We start from the raw sequence: 22,466 nt of genomic DNA, 5'->3' as shown, positions 1-22,466 counted from the left end.
AATGCATCCGATGAAGTGAGCTGTAGCTCACGAAAGCTTATGCTCAAATAAATTTGTTAGTCTCTAAGGTGCCACAAGTACTCCTTTTCCTTTTGCGAATACAGACTAACACGGGTGCTGCTCTGAAACCTGTTTACAGGTAAAATCTCATCCTCAGAGATGTTCCAAAAAGCTTCTTTCACAGACTAGACTCCTTCCTAGACTCCTTCCCTGGTACAGTGCTTGTTTGTTCCAGCAGATATCTTAGGTGAAACTAGGGGTGTTCTCATGACTGGCAGCCTCCCTTGTTCTGTTCCACCCCCTTTTATAGCTTTGGCACAAGATGGGAATCTTTTGTCTCTCTGGGTTCCCACCCCTCCTTCTAAATGGAAAAGTACCAGATTTAAGATGGATTCCAGTATCATGTGACATGCTCACATGTCACTGTAAAACCTCATTTTTCATTACCCACGGGTTGGCCCACACTTCCACAGGAAGGCTTGCAGGTAAATAAACCATCTACAACCAATTGTCCTAGTCAATGGGAGCCATCAAGATTCTGAACCACCATTAATGGCTCACACTTTGCATAGTTACAATAGGACCTCAGAGTTATACTTCATATTTCTAGCTTCAGACACAAGGATGATACATGCATACAAATAGGATGAATATATTCAGTAGGTCATAACTTTGTAATGATACCTTACAAGAGATCTTTTTCATAAACCATATTCTAGTTACATCATATTCACACTCATAAGCATATTTCCATAAAACATTATGGAGTCACACTGTTGTTGTTGTTGTTGATTGGCTAAGTATAGACCATGTGCTTGGCGCTATGTAAGACACACACATAAAGGCAGGAGGTCGTCACGTTTTCTACGGCCTTGAACTTGCAATGCCACCGGGGTTTGCCCACACAGATCAAACTGTAGAATCAGGCTTAAGTGGAACATATAGTGTGGAAAGGACATGCTGCAAAACCCAGAGGGGGAAATAGTTTAAATTTATTTTCTCAGTGTGGTAGTGTTTGACATAGATTTTGGGTTTTGTTGGTGGTAGCCATGGAAGAGAGTGGTGAGGATGTATTTAAACATGGATTGGGTGTGGATTTGGCATTGGTTTGGAAGGACATTCCATGTGTGGTGGCAGAATAGAAGAAATGGAGGTGAGCATTGCAGGAAAAAGTATAGTATTTATCAGAACAAGGAGCTTCTGTAATTCTGAGATATGTACAACACTTTCTCAAGAGGCCCTGATCTCCCATTGCTATTTTGGCTTTTTCATTTGACCCGTGGAGCTATCGGTGTTGTGACAGGGCCAGACCAGATGGCTACAGGAGAGTGATAGAAGGTATATACATTAGCCCCCAGATTCAGCGGGTCTCTTTTCCGTGGGTAAGATAACAGGTGCTTTGCCAGAATAATCAGGAACTTACTAGATCCAATTAAGGCAGGCAGACTAATTAGGACATCTGGAGCAAATTAGGAATCTACTAGAACCAATTGAGGCAGGTCAGCTAATCAGGGTATCTGGTGTAAAAAAGACCTCCCTTCAGTTGGTCTGGTCGTGCAAGGAGCTGGAAGTGAGAGGGCGTGCTGCTGGAGGACTGAGGAGTACAAATGCTATCTCTCATCAGGAGGGAAGGTCCTGCAGTGGGGATAAAGAAGGTGCTTGGGGGAGACCATGGGGAAGTAGCCCAGGGAGTTGTAGCTGTCATGCAGCTGTTACAGGAGATGATGTAGACAGCTGCTGTCCACAGGGCCCTGGGCTGGAACCCGGAGTAGAGGGCGGGCTGGGTTCCCCCTTTCCCCCCAGACTTCTGATCTGACACAGGAGGAGTTGACCTGGTCTGTGAGACACACCAGAGGGAAAGGTCTAATTTGGAAAGGGATCTGGCCTGTCCCTGACCCACTAGGTGGGACAACAGAGACTACAGAGATTTTTTTCCCTTTCCCCCATGCTGGCCAGTGATGAGGTTAGCTGAGTGAATGGCAGGTTTGTGCCACTAACAAAAGAGGACTGCTTTGAACCTCTGAGGAGAACAAATCCGCCAGAACGCACAGGATCCACCAAGGCAGAGGAGGAACTTTGTCATAGTGTGCATAGGAATCCTCACAATGGATTGATATTGACTGCATTAAAATAATTAGAGATGTATACACACTAGGTGCAGAACAGAGAATCACTGACCAGATAACACATGCCATTGATACAATAATCCAATTATTCTGTTACTCAGTTTGAATACAGACTATAGCCGGTGCAGTCAGTGAGTGTAGTTATTTGAGAGTTATACCAGTGTATAACTAACAGAATTTGGCACACTGCCTCCAGAATAGTTTGGCACTGATCAAATTAAATATCCTGCCCCATGCACTAATGAGCATGTAATTAATTAATGAGTGTTGGAGAGCACTGCTGTCAGTGTCCACATGAATGATGATGACTGATGGTCCAAGAAGGAGAAGGCTGCAGGGGGTCTAGGGTTAGACAGAATATGAGAAAAGGAGCAGTGTGAAGTTGAAGAGAATGTAGAATAAATCCAGAGTCCCAGCCAGACATGGACCATGCAGACTTGTAATGTGGGAAGAACCTTATGTTAGCACACTTTTGCAATTAATCATTGTAAGACTCTTTTTATTCCCATTGAGATGGAGAGAGGCAGAGTGAGTTCTTACATTAATCATGTGAAATGTCTTCTCTGAATACTTTTGGCTGAACTTGCTGTCCTCTTTCGTTGGCTGTCATGGTTATTCCACTGATTCACTTGGTATCTGTTGAGAGGTGAAACCAAGCAGAAAGGCCTCCCCCTCCATATTTTGGCTTGTGATACTGCTGCAGAAGAATAGACAGAAAAGGAAGAATAAGGGTAACATTCATGCTGTAAGACTAATACCCAGTTTTTAAAAGGTATTTTGGCATTCTCTGCTCAGGGTTGCAAGCCTCGGATCAGTGGTGATTAGGACCCTAAACACTTTTGAGGCTTTCAGCCCAAGTGACTGAGACAACTAAGTCTCATTTTCAAAAGTTGAGGCACATACATCTCACCGGACATCCATGGGACTTACTATTCTCAATGCTTGATTCACTTTTGAAAGTGGGACTTAGGCCACGTTTACACTACAAAATTAAGTGTACCGAACTTACATTGGCATATAGCCACCACAGTAATTACATCACTTGTGCATGTCTCCTCTTTGCTCCTTGTATCAGCAGTACATGTCCTCCCCAGGAGCACTTGAACAGATTGTCACTGTGCTGACCTAACTACATCGACCTTGACTCTACGCCGCACGTAGAGGTGGAGTTCTTAAGTCAGCATAGCAGGGCAGTTACGTCAGTTGGAGCGAAATTTAAGTGTCTACACTTCCATAATTAGGTTGACATAAGCTGCCTTATGTTAACCTATGACATAACTGCCTTATGTCAACCTAGTGCTGTAGTGCAGACCAGACTGTAGCCATCTAAGTCACATAGGCCTTGCAGTAGTGAGTGGAGCAACACCTAATACCTTTTAAGACTCTGGACCCAAGTGATTGAAGCTAGTTTTACAAAGACTGCCAATCTCTGATTGATCACTTCCAAACATTTCCAGAATGGGTTCAAATTCATAGAGCTTTGGCTCAGTTCCTACAATACCATCCCCCCAAAATGTGTCATGCCTTGGCTCAAATATTTGTCAGTGTTTGCTCAAAATGAAGCAGAGGATTGGGAATTAAGGCTGGAACTGTATCAGTATTGAATTCTTAATACTATCCAGATTCCAACCTGGGAGGTTTTTCGATCAGTCAGTCTTCCTAAGATTCAGAACATTTGTATCTGTTGCTGTAGTGTGGTTTATTTAACTATGTACTATGCACTAAACCTACCTGTATTCTGGCATTTGATCACGTAGGTCCTCTCTTTTTAAAATTCTAGCCTTTGAAATACTAAGAATGATATGAAGAAAAAAAATCCCAAGCCCAGTTTTTTTTAAATGAATTGAATTCTATTGTTTTTGTTTTATGTGGATTTTTTACTGTAGCTCTAAATCATTAAAATAAATTGTATCTTTCAAAGTCTTTAATTAAATTTTCCATCTTCCCACTCCCCCCCCCCACAGTATAATGAAGAACTTCACTATGTAGAACCGTGTCTGAATGGAACGTTAGTACAAGCAGACAGAGCCAACAAAGAGGTAAGGAATGAGAGTAACAAAGCAAAAAGGATATAGGATGCGATGCATATCACTGTGTTATAATGATATTTTTGAATAAACCAGATCCCATTATTAGAACTTATTACATTAATTGTTCTTGTCCTATTTAAAAATAGTCTGTTATGTGACTCCGCAGGTAAGAAAAAAATGTTCGTTTAGTTACTTTGAGCAAATAAGCTTACTGGAATAATATATAAATAATTTCAATAGAAATAGCTGGATATTAGTCAGATTTAGTCACTTTTTTTTTCAACTCACACCATACTGGTTTAAATTGCTTTAAATTATAACTGTCTCACTGTTCTCAAAAGTTACATAGAATCAGATTCCATATTTATGCACAAAGAGGAATGTTAAAACAAAAATCTTTAAACAAATGAAAGCAACTGTAGTTTCTCTATGTAACACTGAAGTTTCAGCTTTTCATACCAGACTGTCTAAAATTATAATAACAGTGTTCTTCTAGAAAGTTCTCAAAACACTGTGAAAATTTCAAACACAATCCTTCAGTCATTTCTCAGGGAACATTTATTTTGACTTCAGTAGGAGATTTATTTGAATAAAGACTGTGGGATCAAACACTGTATAGGATATTTTGTCTCCCATGTTAATGTGTTCATCCCACACCAGCAAAGCTACACAATAATTCTTGGTAAGTGAAGGTAAAAAGAATTACGCCAATTGAAATTGTGGGTTTTTTTTGTAGCCAGGGTGGTCAAAAGGAGCAAAACAATGGAAAATGGCCTGCAGCTAGTAAAGTGAAAAGTCAAGCTAAATAATGGAAAGAGTGGCGGGTGGGGCAGAGTCCAAACAGTGAAATCAGTCAGGCGATGGAACAGTCGACCTCAGAAGTGTTCACGTCTGTATCAATTTGTGTAATACGTGCTATCCACATGCAATAAAATTATTGCCCAAAACATTTTTTTTGTGAGCTAGACTATGACTTTTGTGTCTCATTAAGGCCATTTTGACATCCTCAAAACAACAGCTATGACTTCATTGATCATAATTTTTAATGAAAGAAAAGATTTAACATTCTAGCCAAATATTTTCAAACTTTCTTCTAGATTTAGTAATAAGTGATGGATTTAAAAGTGATATTAAACCTGTTAAAATCAAGGAATTAAGGCTTTGCTAAAGGAAATGACTCATTAACTGCTATATTTAGACACCCATTTATAACAGAGAAGGTACAACAAGTACAATTAACCCCTTAAATGAGCGTCAAAAAAATTGCATAAATGAGTGTGAGACTTGATTTTCAGAAAGTACTGAACAGCCACCCTCTGAAAAATCAGATCCCTTTAAGGTATCTGATGTTGGGCATCCACTAATCACTTCTAAAAATCTTGGCCTATACCTCTTGGATTTTTGTTCCAAGTTGCTCACAAGATACAATGTGACTTATTCACAGTAGTCTTTCAGGTCAGTTGGTAAATACAACCTTATTGCTTACATACATTTTAGTGCAGATTAAAATGAGTTTATACAGTATGGTTTAACTACTTGGTATCACTAGTTTAGTGTATGCTTCTCACTATAAGTGTTGCACCAGGAAAATCCAACCCTAGTAAGATCATTTATATGATAATATAGAAGAGCAAAGATGGTAGAGTAAGCAATTTCAAATTAAATGTTTCCAATCATTACCCCGATATTTGACCCAGATATTTCCTGTCCCTTGGAGATCAGAAAATGGGAGAAAAAGTGAGAACTGCCAAAAGCCAAGCAGAGCTGAACCATGCAAAAGGAAATTAAAACCAATAGTAAAATATTCTTTAATCATATAAGTTAAAAGAAAACAAGGAAAGAAGAAGGGGGGCCACTAAGTAGATAAGATGGGGTGGAGGTTAAAGATAATCTAGGTATGGGCCAACACATAAATGAATATGTTGCCTCAGTTTTTAACAAGAGTAATGAGAAGCTTGGGGACAGTGGCAGGGTGGCGAATGAGAATGAGGCTATGGAAGTAGAAATTACCAAATTTGAGGTGGAAGCCAAACTTAGACAGTTTAATGGAACCAGCTCAGGGGGTCTGGATAATCTCCATCCAATAATATTAAAGGAGCTTGCACATGAAATTGCGAGCCCAATAGCAAGGATTTTTAATGAATTCATAAACTCGAGGGTCACACCCTATGACTGGAGAATTGCAAAAATAGTACCTTTATTCAAGAAAGGAAGAAAAGTGATTCAGGAAATGACAAGCCTGTTAGTTTGACCTCAATTGTATGCAAAGTCTAAGAACAAACTTCGAAAGAGTGAGTGGTTAAGGGACATAGAGGTAAAGAATAATTGGGAATAAAATACAACATGGTTTTACAAAAGGTAGATCATACCAGACCAAATTGATCTCTGAGAAGATAACTGATTTTCTAGACAAAGGAAATGCAGCAGACCTAATCTATGTGGATTTCAGTAAAGCATTTGAAACAATTCTACGTGGGAAATTATTGGTTAAATTGGAGAAGATGGGAATTAATATGAGAAATGAAAAGTGGGTAAAGAACTGGTTAAAGGGGAGACTATACCAGGTCATGCTAAAAGGTGAACTGTCAGACTGGAGCTAGGTTACTGGTGGAGTACTGATCTTGGGACCAATCTTATTTAACTCTTTCATTAATGATCTTGGCACAAAAAGTGAGACTGTACTATTAAAATCTGTGGATGGCACACAGTTAGGAGGTATTGCCAATATGGAGGAGGACCAGGATATCGTACAAGAGGATTTGGATGACATTGAAAACTGAAGTAATAGAAATGGGATAAATTTAATAGTGCAAAGTCATCCTCTTAAGAACTAACAACAAGATTTTTCTTCTATAAGCTGGGGATATGCTAGTTGGAATCAATAGAGGAGGAAAAAGATCTGGGTGTATTGGTCAGTCACAGGATGACTATAAACTGCCAATGTGGTGCAGCCATGAAAAAGACTAATGCATTCCTACGGCATCGGGTGAGGTATTTCCAGTAGAGACAGGAAGTATTATTACCATTATGCAAGGTGCTGGTGATACCTCATCAGGAATAGTGTGTGCAATTCTGGTCTCCCAAGTTTAAGGAAGATAAATTCAAACTGGAACAGGTGCAGTAAGGGGCTACTACCTTACAAGAGGAGACTTAAAGAGCTTGGCTTGTTTAGCTGAACAAAACGAAGGTTGAGGAGAGATATGATTGCTCTCTGTAAATACATCAGAGGGATAAACACCAGGGAATGACAGGAGTTCATAGAATCATAGAAGATTAGGGTTGGAAGAGACCTCGGGAGGTCATCTAGTCCAACCCCCTGCTCAAAGCAGGACCAGCCTCCAACTAAATCATCCCAGCCAGGGCTTTGTCTTTAAGTTCTTTAAGTTAGAGACTGATGCTGGCAGAAGAACAAATGGATATAAACTGGCCATTGATAAGTCTAGTATTGAAATTAGACACAGGTTTCTAACCATCAGAGAAGTGAAGTTTTGGAACAGCCTTCCAAGGGGAGTAGTGGGGCAAAACCCCTAACTTGTTTTAAGTCTCAGCTTGATAAGTTTATGGAGGGGACAGTATGATGAGATTTCCTACAATAACATGTGACCCGTCCATGACTGCTGTTAGCAAATATCTCCAGTGACTGGAAATGGGACACTAGACAGGGAGGTATCTGGCTGGTGTATCTCACCCACATGCTCTGAGTCTAACCGATCACCATATTGGGCATCAGGAAGGAATTTTTCCCCAGTCAGATCGACAGAAACCCTGGTTGGTTTTTGCCTTCCTCTGCAGCGTTTGGCATGGGTCACTTGCTGGCTTGAGCTCAAGTAAACAGTGGATTCTCTGTTACCTAAAGTCTTTAATCAAGATAGGACTTCAGTACCAGCCAGAGTTTATGGGCCCATTACAGGATTGGGTTTGTGGCCTGTGATGTGCAGGTCAGACTAGGTGACCATGATGGTCCCGTATGGCCTTAAAGTCTAAGAGTCCCTGTATAAGGGAAGAATGGTGGCAAAGTTACAAAAAAGTTACAAAAAGTTACAAAAAGACGCACAGACAGGAATATCCATTGTATTCAGCACAGCTTAATTTCTCAGCCATTTAAAGAAATCATCATCTAATGCATATCTAGCTAGATTACTTACTAAGTTCTAAGACTCCATTCCTGTTCTGTCCCCAGCAAAAGCATCACACAGACAGACACAGACCCTTTGTTTTTCTCCCTCCTCCCAGCTTTTGAAAGTATCTTGTCTCCTCATTGGTCATTTTGGTCAGGTGCCAGCGAGGTTATCCTAGCTTCTTAACCCTTTACAGGTGAAAGGATTTTTCCCTGGCCAGGAGGGATTTTAAAGGTGTTTACCCTTCCCTTTATATTTATGACAGAGACTAACAAATTTATTAGAGCATAATCTTTCATGAGCTACAGCTCACTTCATTGGATGCATAGAATGGAACATATAGTAAGATATATACATACAGATAAGTTGGAAGTTACCATATAAACTGAGAGGGGCTAATTAGTTAAGATCAGGTATTATCAGTAGGAGAAAAAAAAACTTTTGTAGTGATAATCAAGATGGCCCATTTAGACAGTTGACAAGAAGGTGTGAGGATTCAATATGTGTAATGACCCAGCCGCTCCCAGTCTCTATTCAAACCCAAGTTAATGGTATCTAGTTTGCATATTAATTCAAGCTCAGCAGTTTCTCATTGGAGTCTGTTTTTGAAGCTTTTCTGTTGCAAAATTGCCACCCTTAAATCTTTTACTGAGTGGCCACAGAGGTTGAAGTGTTCTCCTACCGGTTTTTGAATGTTATGATTCCTGATGTCAGATTTGTGTCCATTTATTCTTTTGCGTAGAGGCTGTCTGGTTTTGCCAATGTACATGGCAGAGGGGCATTGCTGGCACATGATGGCATATATCACACTGGAGATGTGCAGGTGAACGAGCCCCTGATGGCGTGGCTAATGTGATTAGGTCCTATGATGGTGTCACTTGAATAAATATGTGGACAGAGTTTGCATCGGGCTTTGTTGCAAGGATAGGTTCCTGGGTTAGTGTTTTTGTTGTGTGGTTGCTCGTGAGTATTTGCTTCAGGGTGGGGGGCTGTCTGTAAGCGAGGACTGATCTGCCTCCCAAGATCTGTGAGAGTGAGGGATCATTTTTCAGGATAGATTGTAAATCTTTGATGATGCGCTGGAGAGGTTTTAGTTGGGGCTGAAGGTGACGGCTAGTGGTGTTCTGTTATTTTCTTTGTTGAGCTTGTCCTGTAGTAGGTGACTTCTGGGTACTCTTCTGGCTCTGTCAATCTGTTTTTTTCACTTCCGCAGGTGGGTATTTTAGTTTTAAGAATGCTTGATAGAGATCATGTAGGTGTTTGTCTCTGTCTGAGGGTTGGAGCAAATGCGGTTGTATCTTAGAGCTTGGCTGTAGACAATGGATCGTGTGGAGTGTCCTGGACGGAAGCTGGAGGCATGTAGGTAAGTATAGCAGTCAGTAGGTTTCCGGTATAGGGTGGTGTTTATGTGACCATTGTTTATTAGCACTGTAGTGTCCAGGAAGTGGATCTCTTGTGTGGACTGGACCAGGCTGAGGTTGGTGGTGGGATGGAAATTGTTGAAATCATGGTGGAATTCCTCAAGGGCTTCTTTTCCATGGGTCCAGATGATGAAGATGTCATCAATGTAGCACAAATAGAGTAGGAGTTGTTAGGGGACGAGAGCTGAGGAAGCGTTGTTCTAAGTCAGCAATAAAATGTGTGTATTGACTACTGAGTTAATTGCAACAACTGCATATAATCTACTGGGAAATAGAGATTGAGTTTCTCATTTGTACAGTACGATTTAGGTATTTTAAAGCTATTTTGTGTGTATTTTGGTACCTGTAGCTTTTGCAATTCAGTGGAAGAGGACACTTCCTTGAAGGAATACAATTGTTTCGTCAGAACTATGCTGCTTACACAGTACATCAAGTACTGTGTGTGTATGGTGGATATGCACTAAACTGTAACAAAATTATCTATCCAACAGAGACTGGCAAAAAAAATTGCCATTCGGTCTGCATCACCTATTCTGCTGTCTTGTTACAGTCACTGATGATGGTTGTTTAAAAGCACAAATTGTTTCACAGAAATGTCTGGTTGGGAAAATATATCAGGAAATTGGGCATGACTGCCCAGTGGGTTTGTTCTAATATTTCTGCTGTCCCTTCTTTGTCATGTAACCTAACTATGCAGTGGATCATATCACCAATGAAAGTGCAAAAAAATTGCCTGCTTTGTGACACGAGTTAATGTGTATTACATTACACATAATGGGTAAAATGTTCAAAAGTACTTAAATCACTTACGAGCCTAAATCTCATTCAAAAAGCATCAAAATCTCTTCGAAACCCAAGTTCCTACATCCCAAGCAATTAGGTGCTTTTGAAAATTTTACCCAATATTTAAATATGTGGTTCATCCCATCTGGTTTTGTATTTTGTAGTCTTTGTTCTATGCATGTCATTTCACTGTGCTCATTTTGATATTAGATTTGTTTAGAGCAATAATATAGTCTACAAAAAAAGTTCTAATGTACTCAATTACTGTTAGACTAATGGGCTAAATTCATCAGATAATTCATTTGCATAAAACATTTGGCCATTTCAGTTTGTGATTTGTTCATGAAGTGATCCTGATTTCTACTAATGTATTTTCTATTCAAAAGTTATTGCAAATAGTTTGAATGAACAGTTTTTCTTTTGAGTTATTCAGAAACTATTTACTTTATTTGATTGGTATGGGATTGCTTGTCAAATGTTCACAAACACTGTTTTTTCAACATTCAGTCAGCTCCAGTGTGGAATGAGGAGGTGCAGAGAAGTCTTTTTTTGCTATCATCTGAGATATCTTGCAGGCAGAGGAGAAATTTTCAAGATAGGAAGAAAAAAGCAACATATCAGCCAGATATCCCTCTATAATTAGCAAATACTGAGGAAAAAAGCTGTACATCAAAATTTTCTAATATCTGACATATCTAAACTAGCAGATAATAAATGTGGTCAGAAAAATGCATAAACAGTGTTTGTTTGAATCAAAATTCCTTTGATTTTCAAATGGCTGTTTGGTTTGACCATGCTCACAACTTAGTTATTTACTTGCATTTGAAAAGCTATTCCCTCCTAAATTCAAACAAAATTGTATTTTTCAGTGGAGTCAAATAGTCAAATTGTAGCTTATTTTACTATAAATTCTCCTCTAGCTTTCTTAGCAAATACAACTAGCCCTTCCCTGTTTGACAAACTGCCTTTTTAATATTTGCCTAGAGCCAGTAGTTTACAAGCCTTATTTCCCCTTAAAAATCAAACTTTGCCTTGTTGCAGCTCTGCTACATTTGAAAGACTCTAAAAGTAGTTACTAAGCCTACTCTGGTTTGGCTACTAAGCCTACTCTGCTTGTCTTTCTGCCAGATAGAACTGCCTTTTAAGTACTTGATTGCAGCTGAAAAGCCCAAACTGTCCCTTCCACAGACCTTGGAGGAGAGCACTGACAACACTTTTCAGTCTGAGGTTCAGCACCAGGCATATTCCTCTCCCTTCTCCCAAAGTGTTACTTGCCTGGCTCACATCCATTAGGCCCAACCTCACCCCTTTTACTGGCAGAAAAGTCTTGTGGAGAAGAGGTGTGAGTTTGTGCATGAGCACATTTGAGTTCTCGTGTGAGAGTGTGTGGATGTTAAACTCATGCACGCTAACATTTAAAAGCTGTAATGGTACACTTCATGTTTGAAACATTAAATAGTTCCACCGTTGCTGAAAGTTTAACTGATACTGCATTTAGGAAATAATTTTAAGAAAGGACCATCACCACCATCTCTGCAGCTTTCACTGCTACGTATTCCAAAGTGTTTGTGGATCCTGATATCAAAAAGTAGGGCCATTGGCAAACTTATTCAACTTGAAACAGGACTGCCTAAACAAAGGAAGTTACATGATTACTATGTAAAATGTTAAATCATAATGTAGGTTTGCATGGTCCTTTACAGAGAAAATACAAACACATTCACTGCAACTAGGAATATATTCCAAAATATTTGAGGCTGGGATTTTCCCCAAAGGCCTAAGAGAATTAGGGGTCCAGTTCCCATTGAAAGTCAGTGTGAGGTGGGTGCCTGACTTCCTAAGCAACCTTTGAAAGTCAACCTGTATGAACATGTTTTGTCCTGAAGTTACAGCAATTATTCAAAAATAGCTAAAGTGGTAGGTAAGGTAGCTATGTTTTAAGGGTACTGTGTTAATTCCTGACCTAGCTTTTAAATGTGCAAGTAATGATGTTTTTAAATATTTCTTCTCAATGGACCTGACCCAAAATACATTGAAGTCAACAAGAGTCTTTCCGTTGATTTCAGTGGGCTTTGGATCAGGCCCTGTTTCTTGCGTGGATATATTGAAAATGTGCAGCATCAGGCCTTACTATGTCAGACAATTCACAAAGTGTTTGTAGGGGTGCATCACAATATAGGCACATGAACTAAATATATCGTGCTGAATTAAATAGCTGTCACAGCTCATTGGCTCTTTGTCTTCATCTAGTGTAAGCGTGTAAGCAGCATTATTGACAATGACATTTCTGTGCCTGAAAGTGTTTAGGCAGACATACTTTTAATGTGTCAGAGGTACTTAACTTAAAAATAATGCAATGACATTCAGTTCTTAGTTCCTATGAAGAATGAAAAGTGATTGACAATGTGCAGGCTAAATGAAAGTGCTGCCATGTATTATGTCCCACATATCTGAGCCTTATTCTTTAGTCTGGGTTTTCTGGAAGGTAAATAATAAATAAGGAGAATGTGGCTTTAGCTGGCAAAAGGTTGTGTAGTTACTCTCCCCAAACCTTTAACTTACTTACAGGATAAACCAGCCCAAATTGATTCTGGATGTGATTTCAAAATGGGTTTCAGCCAAATATAAATTATGTCGCAGTGTATTCCAGAGAGTAAAATATTAAATCATACTTAGCTATTTTGAATAGTAAAATACTGCTCATAATAATTGAGCATCATCTGGGTGGCATAAAAACGTTTTGATCAATTAAATTGAATCCGACATTAAGTAATATAGGGATATGTGGTAATCTGCATTTTGATCAGTTGCAGAATGACAGAAAGTGCAATAGTAGGATTAATTCCAGACATTACATCTGAGCAATACTTCTGAATCTTCAGTTCTTGATCTAGGACTTCCACAACTTTCACATGGCTCATTAGATACACCCGCAATAAAATGATCATTTAAGAAACTCAGTCACAATTCACAAGTAAGAATCTTTAGTATCAACAGCAGCAACTGTATGTCTGTTCTCTGCATTTCACATAGTAAACAATGCCATTCTGCTACTCTACAATTCACAATCGGAAACATCGTATTTTTAGAGAAATATTATCCATATTGACAGGTTTCAGAGTAGCAGCTGTGTTAGTCTGTATTCGCAAAAAGAAAAGGAGGACTTGTGGCACCTTAGAGACTAACCAATTTATTGGAGCAAAAGCTTTTGTGAGCTACAGCTCACTGCATTAGATCCATATTGCTTCCCAGAGGAATAAAAAGCACACTGATATGTGGATGAATTGCTTATAGATACTGCAAAGATTTGATTTGAATAATGAAATATAAACTCACTCAAAATAGCCATAGCTTATTCATTTTGCCTTAGAATACTATGTAAAGACCTATGTTAGCCACTTACAAATATATTTTCAGAATAAATGTCATCAGTCCAGGTGACTACTTACAGGCTTCTCTGGCAGAGTTTTATTACTGAGCAGAGTTCAGTGGGTGTTGTAACCCACTGAGGCATACTGTTGCGGTTGCTTTTAAATTAATTTTAGAAGCAATGGACTATGGAGACAGTGGAATATGGGACACTGTTCTCCTCTCCTGCTATGAGCAAAAGCCAGGGGTAGTTGGGACTAGGATGGTAATGGGGAATGGTCACTCCAAGGGGAGGGAGGGAGGTGAAAATGACATCAGGGAAGTGGGCTATGCTGATAAACAGATTCAGCCTATTTTAACAGTCTTTAATTCTGCAAGAAATCAAACACATTGCAGTTGAGTGAGAGATTAATTTGACCCCTTATCTAGAAATTTCAATATCAGATTCTTATTTTTTCTTCATGGATTTTAAAACTACCTCTTTTCCCTGGAGACTTCTTTCACTATGTTTCAACTTTCCTTCATCAAAAGAATCACACAACTCCATTACATTGGAACCTTCTTTCAACACCAGAAGAATAGTTGTTGTCCTTACTATCTCTGCCTTCAAAGTACTGCACCTCACCTAAATACAAACCCCTTCTGCTGAAACTGTTAAATACATGCAGTTAGAAAATAATATTGAGAGACATAGCCAAAGCAGCAAAAAACCCTATGAACCAGAATATGTTCATACCAAAGTTGCCAGCTTTCATGCAGTAAATAAGCACCCCGATTTTCACAATAAGCCAAAAATGAAGCTATTCCCATTTCAAAACAAGCCAGTCCCTAAGAACCCCAACACTCTAGGTGACTAGATCCCCCCGGCGTGCTGTCTGGGACTGTGGTGGGCCCACTGTGCACTCCCGACTCTCTCCCCCATTGCCCCTGCTTGCTCCCCCTTGCCCCTGCTTGCCGGGAGCTGGTCAAAAAAAAAAAAAAAGCAACAAGCCAAACAAGCTACAAGCCAAAAGTTAGCCAACAAGCAACTCGCAAGCCAATTAAGCCAAACACAAGCCCAATTTCTGTGTTTTTTTCGCAGGTTTGGCATGTCAGGTTCATACTGACACACGCGGGCCTATGCATGTTTATTAAGTGTGCTATTCCAATATATTTGTACTAAGATAGAATACTGTCCTGTCCATTAAAAGTGAGAGAACTAGAAGGAAAGTTTGTGGTAACTGAAGAAACGTTCAGTTTTCCCATTCAGTTTTTCACAAGCTCCGCACTTTTTCTGGAATGGATCACATCATCGCCATGAAAGCTCTGTGGACACTGCAATGAATTTTATAAGCTTGCAAGACAAAGTAGCAGCAGACACATCTTTGTGATATTAACTGTCTCTCCAGGGTCTCTCTATACTCAGATCATTGCTTAGTTAGAAATTAGGTTTAATTGCAAGCAATTTCTCATGAAGCAATTGTTTTTAAAGTTACAAAAGATTTTTCAAAATTCTAGGTTTTTTCTAGTATCATGCCAAATACTATCATTCATTAAGTTTCTTCCAGCTTTAGCCTTTCTTTCACTTTGCCCTAATAATTATGTAATCTTTAACAACTGCAGCTGTTCTGTCGTTTTGTATGAATTCAGAGCCAAATACACTTTGTTTATCAGAGTGTATATCATTAGACTAAAACAAGTGACAGTCTCCATAGCAGGCCACATTTTGTTTATGGAGATGCTTGTACAATTAATCTGCAGGCTATTCAGTGGCCTGATTACTTACTACAGCATCAAGTGCTAATTAATAAGTATGTTATGAAATAATGTAGCATTAAACCGTTTAGTAATTTGTCATTCCTTATTTTAACTACGTTTGGCAAAAGCCACAAGTTTAATCTCTCAAAAAATAATTAAAATCAACAAGCAAACTACAAAGATATGAATGGTTTCAGAGTAGCAGCCGTGTTAGTCTGTATTTGCAAAAAGAAAAGGAGTACTTGTGGCACCTTAGAGACTAATCAATTTATTTGAGCATAAGCTTTTGTGAGTTGCATCCGATGAAGTGAGCTGTAGCTCACGAAAGCTTATGCTCAAATAAATTGGTTAGTCTCTAAGGTGCCACAAGTACTCCTTTTCTTTTTAAAGATACGAATATAGACCGCTATTTTCCTGTGGTATCAAAACAGCAGTCTTGGACATGTTAGAAAAAAAGATGTCAGCAAAGGAAAAGATTTTAAAGCCATCTCATAAAGCTCTTGTCAATAAATACTAATAGTCATTTGACTTCTCCAGTACATTAAACACATTTAATGTTAAAACCTTAGGGTTTTTTTTTTAATTACACAATTTTAAGTTACATTAGCTTCTACATTTGCAAACTATTGTATGGTTTTTATGCTGGCATAGAAAATACAGCACAGTGGTTGCCATCATAAAGACAATATTTACCAATCATTACCCATAGTTCTGTTCTTTTCTTTTGTATTCACATTCTTATAGTGCACTGGTCATCTTGGCATCTGAGATAACTAGTTATGTCCAAATCTAGATTTTGAGGAAAAGTGTGGTATGCTGGAGACCAGTGTGAAAAATGTTTTAATAGCAATTACTAGAGAGAGTAAAGAATTAATATTGAAAAAAACAGAGTATATAGTGCAACTATATATAGAGTACATTTACAAACAGAGAAAGCAGCGTTATGGTATGAATAATAATTACACTAATGCAAATATTTTTCAGTTAGTGTGTCATTATAGTTATTTCATATGTGCATACAAATTATAGTATATTGTAGGTGAAGTTTTTTATATATATGTGTGTGTGTGTGTGTGTATGTATAACCATAGACATCACCATGATATCTGAATGCCAATATTGAACATAACTCATAAACTGTCTTTTTATTAAGTAATTTTTTTCTGATTTTTCTAACTGCACCTTGCTAGCTTAATGTGCCTATATCACACATGGCACAAATAAGCAAGCTTAGCAGAAGCAGAAAGAAATAATTACTTCACATGTCTGAATGGGTTTTCATTGGATTTTTACAATAGTGGAGGAAAATAGCTATTTCAATAATTTAAGCATGAGTTGTTTTCACAGGATCAATAACCCAAACTACATCTGTCTTCAAGGTATTTGTTGTATTTTGCTCCCTATATTGAATGCTCAAATGGAGTCTTTCTACTGTAGAGAAGTCGCTTAAGTAAGTTACTAAATGTTGTTCATTCTCTTGCTGAAAGCTTGTTTTTAATCTCAGAACTTTAGAATGAATATGCCTACAAGAGGAACACGCCAACCATATTTATAGTATGCTTTGTTCATGGTAAGCATAAAGGGGCAAATACTGTTTCCATGGACAGCCTCAGTACGTGAGGTAAAAATGTTCAGGGATTGGAGTGCAAGGATTTACTTCTAGGCCGCCATTACTAGTATTAGGGCTGCTGTAACCCATGCAGCTAGTGTGCTGTCCCTCTATGGGGGGGCAGGGGTGAATGATCTGTAGAATCACAAAATCACATATGCACTGGCCATTTTCCTCTTTGTCTGTGGTGGTTTGCAAGGAATCTCCATCGTGCTGTGTGCCATGGTGCCCAAGAGGTTTTAATGTCTTATACAGACTTTCAGTGCCCTGCCCCTCATGGCAGAACTGGCCCAGACAGTGGCAGGGTTTAGCCCAAAGTACTTAAGTGATTCACCCTTCTCTCGCACTCAAATTTGTCCCTTTTGATTTACATTATGCTTTCTCAAGTAGCACAAGAGATTCTGGTCCTTTTGACCTCCAAGATTCCAAGGCCCTTCAGGCTCAATATCGATGATTTATATGAGTGTTAATAACATTGTTACAGATAAGCATGAGTAAATGCCTACTTTTCAGCTTAGAGATGAAACACTAATTAAATGTATAAGAGTCAGAATTAAAGCTTATGGACCTGCTTGTGAGTATATATTTGTGGGTTTTGGCCCTGAATTTCCTCTTTTCTACTTGCACTTGATCCTGCTCCTATTAAAGGCACTGCCAAGCTTCTGTGGACTTAATAGGGAGTAGGACCACAAACCGAATATAAATTGCCAGATCTAAATGTTAAGATTGAGTCTATACAGCAGTAATATAGGGTACACATTTTTAGTGAGGTTGTAATTATCCCCACAACAAGTATTACAAGCCAAGGAAATTCAGAGTTAGAGTTAAATCTAGAAGAAATCCAAACATGTTAAGGTATGGAAATGCAGTTAAGGCACTCAGATATGTACTTTAATGTTTGTGGTTGCAAATGAGAGGAAATTGATTTTTAAAGACTGTGTATTCTTTTCTTTTCTTTTTTTCCTCCTTGTCAACTGGGACAATAAAAGGATGATCACAGATTGCTACATTTCTTAAGAGCCCATTTTAATATTAGCTTTAACTCAAACTAATTAAGATTTTCATTTAAATTCTCAGAAAAATAATTCTGTACTCAGTTTAAGTGCTGTAATTTTTTGTGGGGGAAGGATACATTGTATTCTTCATATATGACAAATCCCCGCTTTAAGTGCAAAACTCAACTCAGACTTAATAATGGAGCAGCAACCATTGTTTCCATAACTTACAGTGGATAGTCTGGTCGTATCTTATCTTTATGTAAATTCTGTAGCATTTTGCTATTTTTTCACTAGCCAAAGTCTGAGTTCTGTTCAGTCCTACCTCATCCCTTATTATTATTGTTGTGGTTCCTGATTCCCAGGTGCATTCATGATTAGGAAGAGCAGTCAGAACGAAGGGGGAAAATGGGCTGAGTTATCCTTCAACCCCACTGACAGCTCACCTCATTTATTTTGTTCTTAAATTCAAAGTTGTATTTGATTTATTAGTAATTAGTTTATTAGTAATGTTTTCAGCATGATAACTGACATAGACTATGACTGAGACATAAATCATGCCTTTAAAATTCTCTTTATAAGTCCTAGTCTTTGGGTGTGTCCACACAGCAGATCTGTGAACGGGCTTGAATCCAGCTACTGAGAGTAGCAGGAGCAGAAAAACGGCAAAGTGTGGGTTTCAGAGCTGGCTAGGAAGCTGAGTACATAATTGAGGTCTGGGCTGGGCTGGTAGTACCTGCACTGTGGTGCCTTCACTGCTATGAATATCCAACCTAGCTGGAGTCAAGAGTTAGCTAGGGTAAATTACCCCATGCACACCCCATACTAAACTAGGCAGTTTCCTACTGAGCAACATTCCTCCATAAATGTTTTCTGTGTATATATACTAGAGTGATGGGCGCATACATTTATTCAGTGTCTTGTATGTCCAGTGTGTTGTAGTCTGGATTTTTAAATAGTTTTAAACTATTAGTGAAAGTTGTTAACAAATTTTTATTGTCAGGGAATGAGCTAACAGGAGTGGGCAATGAGCGGAGATTCGACCTCCATGTTCCCAGTATTCTAACCAGGACTTTCCCTCTGTCCACTGTGGAACCAGGAAGTCAGTTGTGATTCTGAAAATCACAGTGTGTTCCTGGCCTACTACAGGGATAGCAAAGGAATACAGTCCAGACCTGGCTGTAAAAATCTGACTAAATAAAAATAAAAGAAATACCTCTAACATTAAATCTCAAGGAAGAAACCTGGGTATGGCATATTGGTTTTAATGAAACATTTTTGCAGAAATTAATTTGCACGCAGCTGTATGGCTGGCTCTGTTGACCTAACTGGACCTTTGATTTCTGTCTGTGTATTATACAGCTGATGAAAAGCACTGTTGCTTTCAGAAACATGTTTGAATCAAATCAGAGATTTTATAAACTTACTTACTATTTTGGATATGACCGTGAAATGTAAAATATGTGAAATGTTTATGCACATGCCAGGTACTGTATTAAGGCACAAAGCAGGCATCTCAATCCAAGGTGATCTACCAAAGTCTGTTTGCAGTAGTGTTGTAACTGGGTGGGTCCCGGGTATTCAGAATGTCACAGCGAAATGTAAGGGTGAAACCAGGAAGGAGTTAATTCATGTTGCAAGAGACTATTCAAAGTGAAGTGGCAGTTACCACCCCTACAGTTGTAAGACAAAGGGGTACAGTGGGTTACAGATTGTTGTAATGAGCCATAAATCCAGTGTCTTTATTTAATCCTTGATTTTTGATGTCTCCAGGCTTGTCTTGTGAAGCTGTGCAGGTTTCATTTAAGGATGAGGACTGAGAGGTCAGATTTGGAGTTGATCGTTGATCGCTTTGTGAAAAGTGTTTGTCCATGGGTGATGAGATGTTTTTGTTTTTTTTCTAATTTTTCTGTGCAAGTTCATTTGAAAGCATAACGATTGTTTCATTGCACCCATATAGTTTGTTGTTGGGGCACTTAGTGTGCTGTGTGAGGTACACCACATGTTGTGAAAGCGGGGGTGAAAGTAAGGTGGTACGCGCCAGTATGGCATACCGGTAAAAAGTGGCCACCGGTACTGGCCCATACCACCTTACCTTAAAGCACTGCCCCTTTTGTGCCTCCTGTCGGTGGCCCTGCTGGGACCCTAGCAGCAGGGCTGCCGATGAGGGAGCGCAAAAGGGGCAGCGACATCCCCCCCGACCCCCGTGGCCGGCTATTTAAAAGGGCCTGGGGCTCTGGTTGCTGCTGCTGGAGCGCCGGGTAGTGCGGACCAGGCAGCGTGGAAGGGCTGGCTGGGGGACGCTGAACCCCTCAGCCCCGCCCCTTCCACCCAAGGCCCTGCCCCTTGGGCGGGGAGAGCCAGCCCCCGTACCGGTAAGTTTTCAGTTTTACTTTTACTGTGTGAAAGGCATGAGTAGGAGCCATGGATCTTGAGAAGTGTGTTGTCTAGTATTCCTGCTTTGATTTTTAAGTACCTAGAGGGTTCACAGTGTACGATTTAGTTGTGGAATGTTCACAACTTACACATGATACAGCAAAAACGGAGATGAAGTAACGAAATGTAACAGCTAGCTAGCTTAACCCATTTTTCTAAATTCTGTCTTTTAGTCATATTGAAGGTGTTTCCCTTAAACCTCTTGTGCTGAGCTGTATTCATTTTCGGAAGTTTAGTATAGATTGGATTCAGAATATATACTTTCCATAATGTGCAAAATTGGATTTGCATCTAATTTATCACCAGGGTCAAACCTGTAATTGCTACAGGTGACATAAAAACAGGTTGAAATGAGTCTTAGTACCTAAATATGGTGTAGTAATATCAAATATATATAAAATTTGCATAATATCAAGATAATTTATAATTTGGGTTTGTCATTAAACAGCTGCTACCTTGAAATATATCAATTTGCTATATACAAATGAAAAAGAAGTGGGAAATAGTTCAGACACTATTCTGTCACTGTCTGCACTTTCTCCACAAAATTACAAACATGTGGGATTGCATATTTTAATACCAGTTTTCTTGGGCCAAGAGGTTTTTTCATCTTTGAGAAATTCCATATTGCAATTTACCTACCCCATAGGAATGAGATGACAATCTGATTTAATGTAACTCCAGATTTAAAGTTACAATATCACAATATACATTCTTCCTTTATAGACACTATATATGGATTGAGGACATTTCCCTATAAATGTTTCCAGATGATATGAAATTTATAGAACATCTTATAGATGCACAGATAGGGATAGTCAGTAGAACTAACTAGAGAGCTACCCTTGTGTAAATTAAAATGACAGAAATAGACAGGGCTTAGTGTGTGACTGCTTTCAGTGAGCTTTTATTTTCTTGATTTAATTACCTGAAATCAAACAAACAGAAAATAAAGCAGCAACTAAGTTGTTTGACATTGCCACTGAGAGGCTGGGAAACAAAAACTCTACATATATAATTTTGTTTCAGCAAATAGCTGTAACTTTTTAAAATTTTATGTAATTAAGGAAGATTGCAATGGGCACAAAGCAGCAGTACAATAAATAAATAAAAATATCCCACTGTGGTCACCTTTATTTCATTCAATAGCCACAACTAGACCCCAGCCCCTTCCAAACTACTGACATGCAGTTCAGTTTCTCTCAGCCTACTCCTTCCCCATGCAAATAATTTGGAGTAACAAGCAATGCCTTATGTCTGGACATATTTAAACCTCATCTCCTTTTTTGTATATCTTGGTTCTGGTGCCACAAACTGGGCCGGGGCGGTCAAGCCTAATTGTTGGAGCGGAAGCCAGTAAGCAGAGCCAAGGGGTCAGAGTCAAGAAGCCAGTAAGGGAACAGGACTGGAGTGAGGTTGGAAACAAGGCTGGCACAGGAGCAGTCACCGCTGTAGGCATAAATATGGAACAATCAGAGATCAGTTGTTGCTGGTGGGCTTCAGAGCAGGCTTGCTGACTTCCTCGGCCAGTCCGGCAATCAAGCAGCCCTGCTGTGGCTCAGATGTGCTCATAGGCTGCCCAGAGACTGAGCAGGTGCAGCTGCAAGTCCTCATTCCCCTGATACTAGGTTACTCATAGTCCAGTGTTGGGGTTATGGATAAACTGTAGCCTCCCTCCAAGAGCAGCACTACTGCAAATGTTGCCTGACCCCCCCCTCCCCCCGGGAACACAAGTGATTAGATAGGATGATGTCCACCACTCTACCATGTCCACCACTCTACCATACCATGATGTCCACCACTCTACATATATAACAAGTAACTGCTCTGACCAGGTCCAAG

The 22,466-nt window shown here is 39.3% G+C and overlaps 1 protein-coding gene across 5 annotated transcripts in view; it reads left to right on the top strand.

The window, feature by feature from the left end:
- Positions 1–22,466, top strand: part of CACNA2D3 (calcium voltage-gated channel auxiliary subunit alpha2delta 3) — a 724,110-nt gene that overhangs the window by 339,002 nt on the left and 362,642 nt on the right. For all 5 annotated transcript variants that reach the window (XR_013636032.1, XM_078853616.1, XM_078853615.1 and 2 more), the window contains one exon: positions 4,091–4,165. Coding sequence is in view for 4 of the 5 variants with exons in the window: in XM_078853616.1 (XP_078709742.1) it covers positions 4,091–4,165 (75 nt within the window). In the remaining variant the exon portion in view is untranslated. The remainder of the gene's footprint in view (positions 1–4,090; positions 4,166–22,466) is intronic.

This window comes from Lepidochelys kempii, chromosome 7, assembly GCF_965140285.1.
Source record: "Lepidochelys kempii isolate rLepKem1 chromosome 7, rLepKem1.hap1, whole genome shotgun sequence".
Lineage (NCBI taxonomy): Eukaryota > Metazoa > Chordata > Testudines > Cheloniidae > Lepidochelys > Lepidochelys kempii.
Note: the sequence above shows the minus strand (reverse complement) of the source record. Positions and strands in the feature narration are given on the sequence as shown.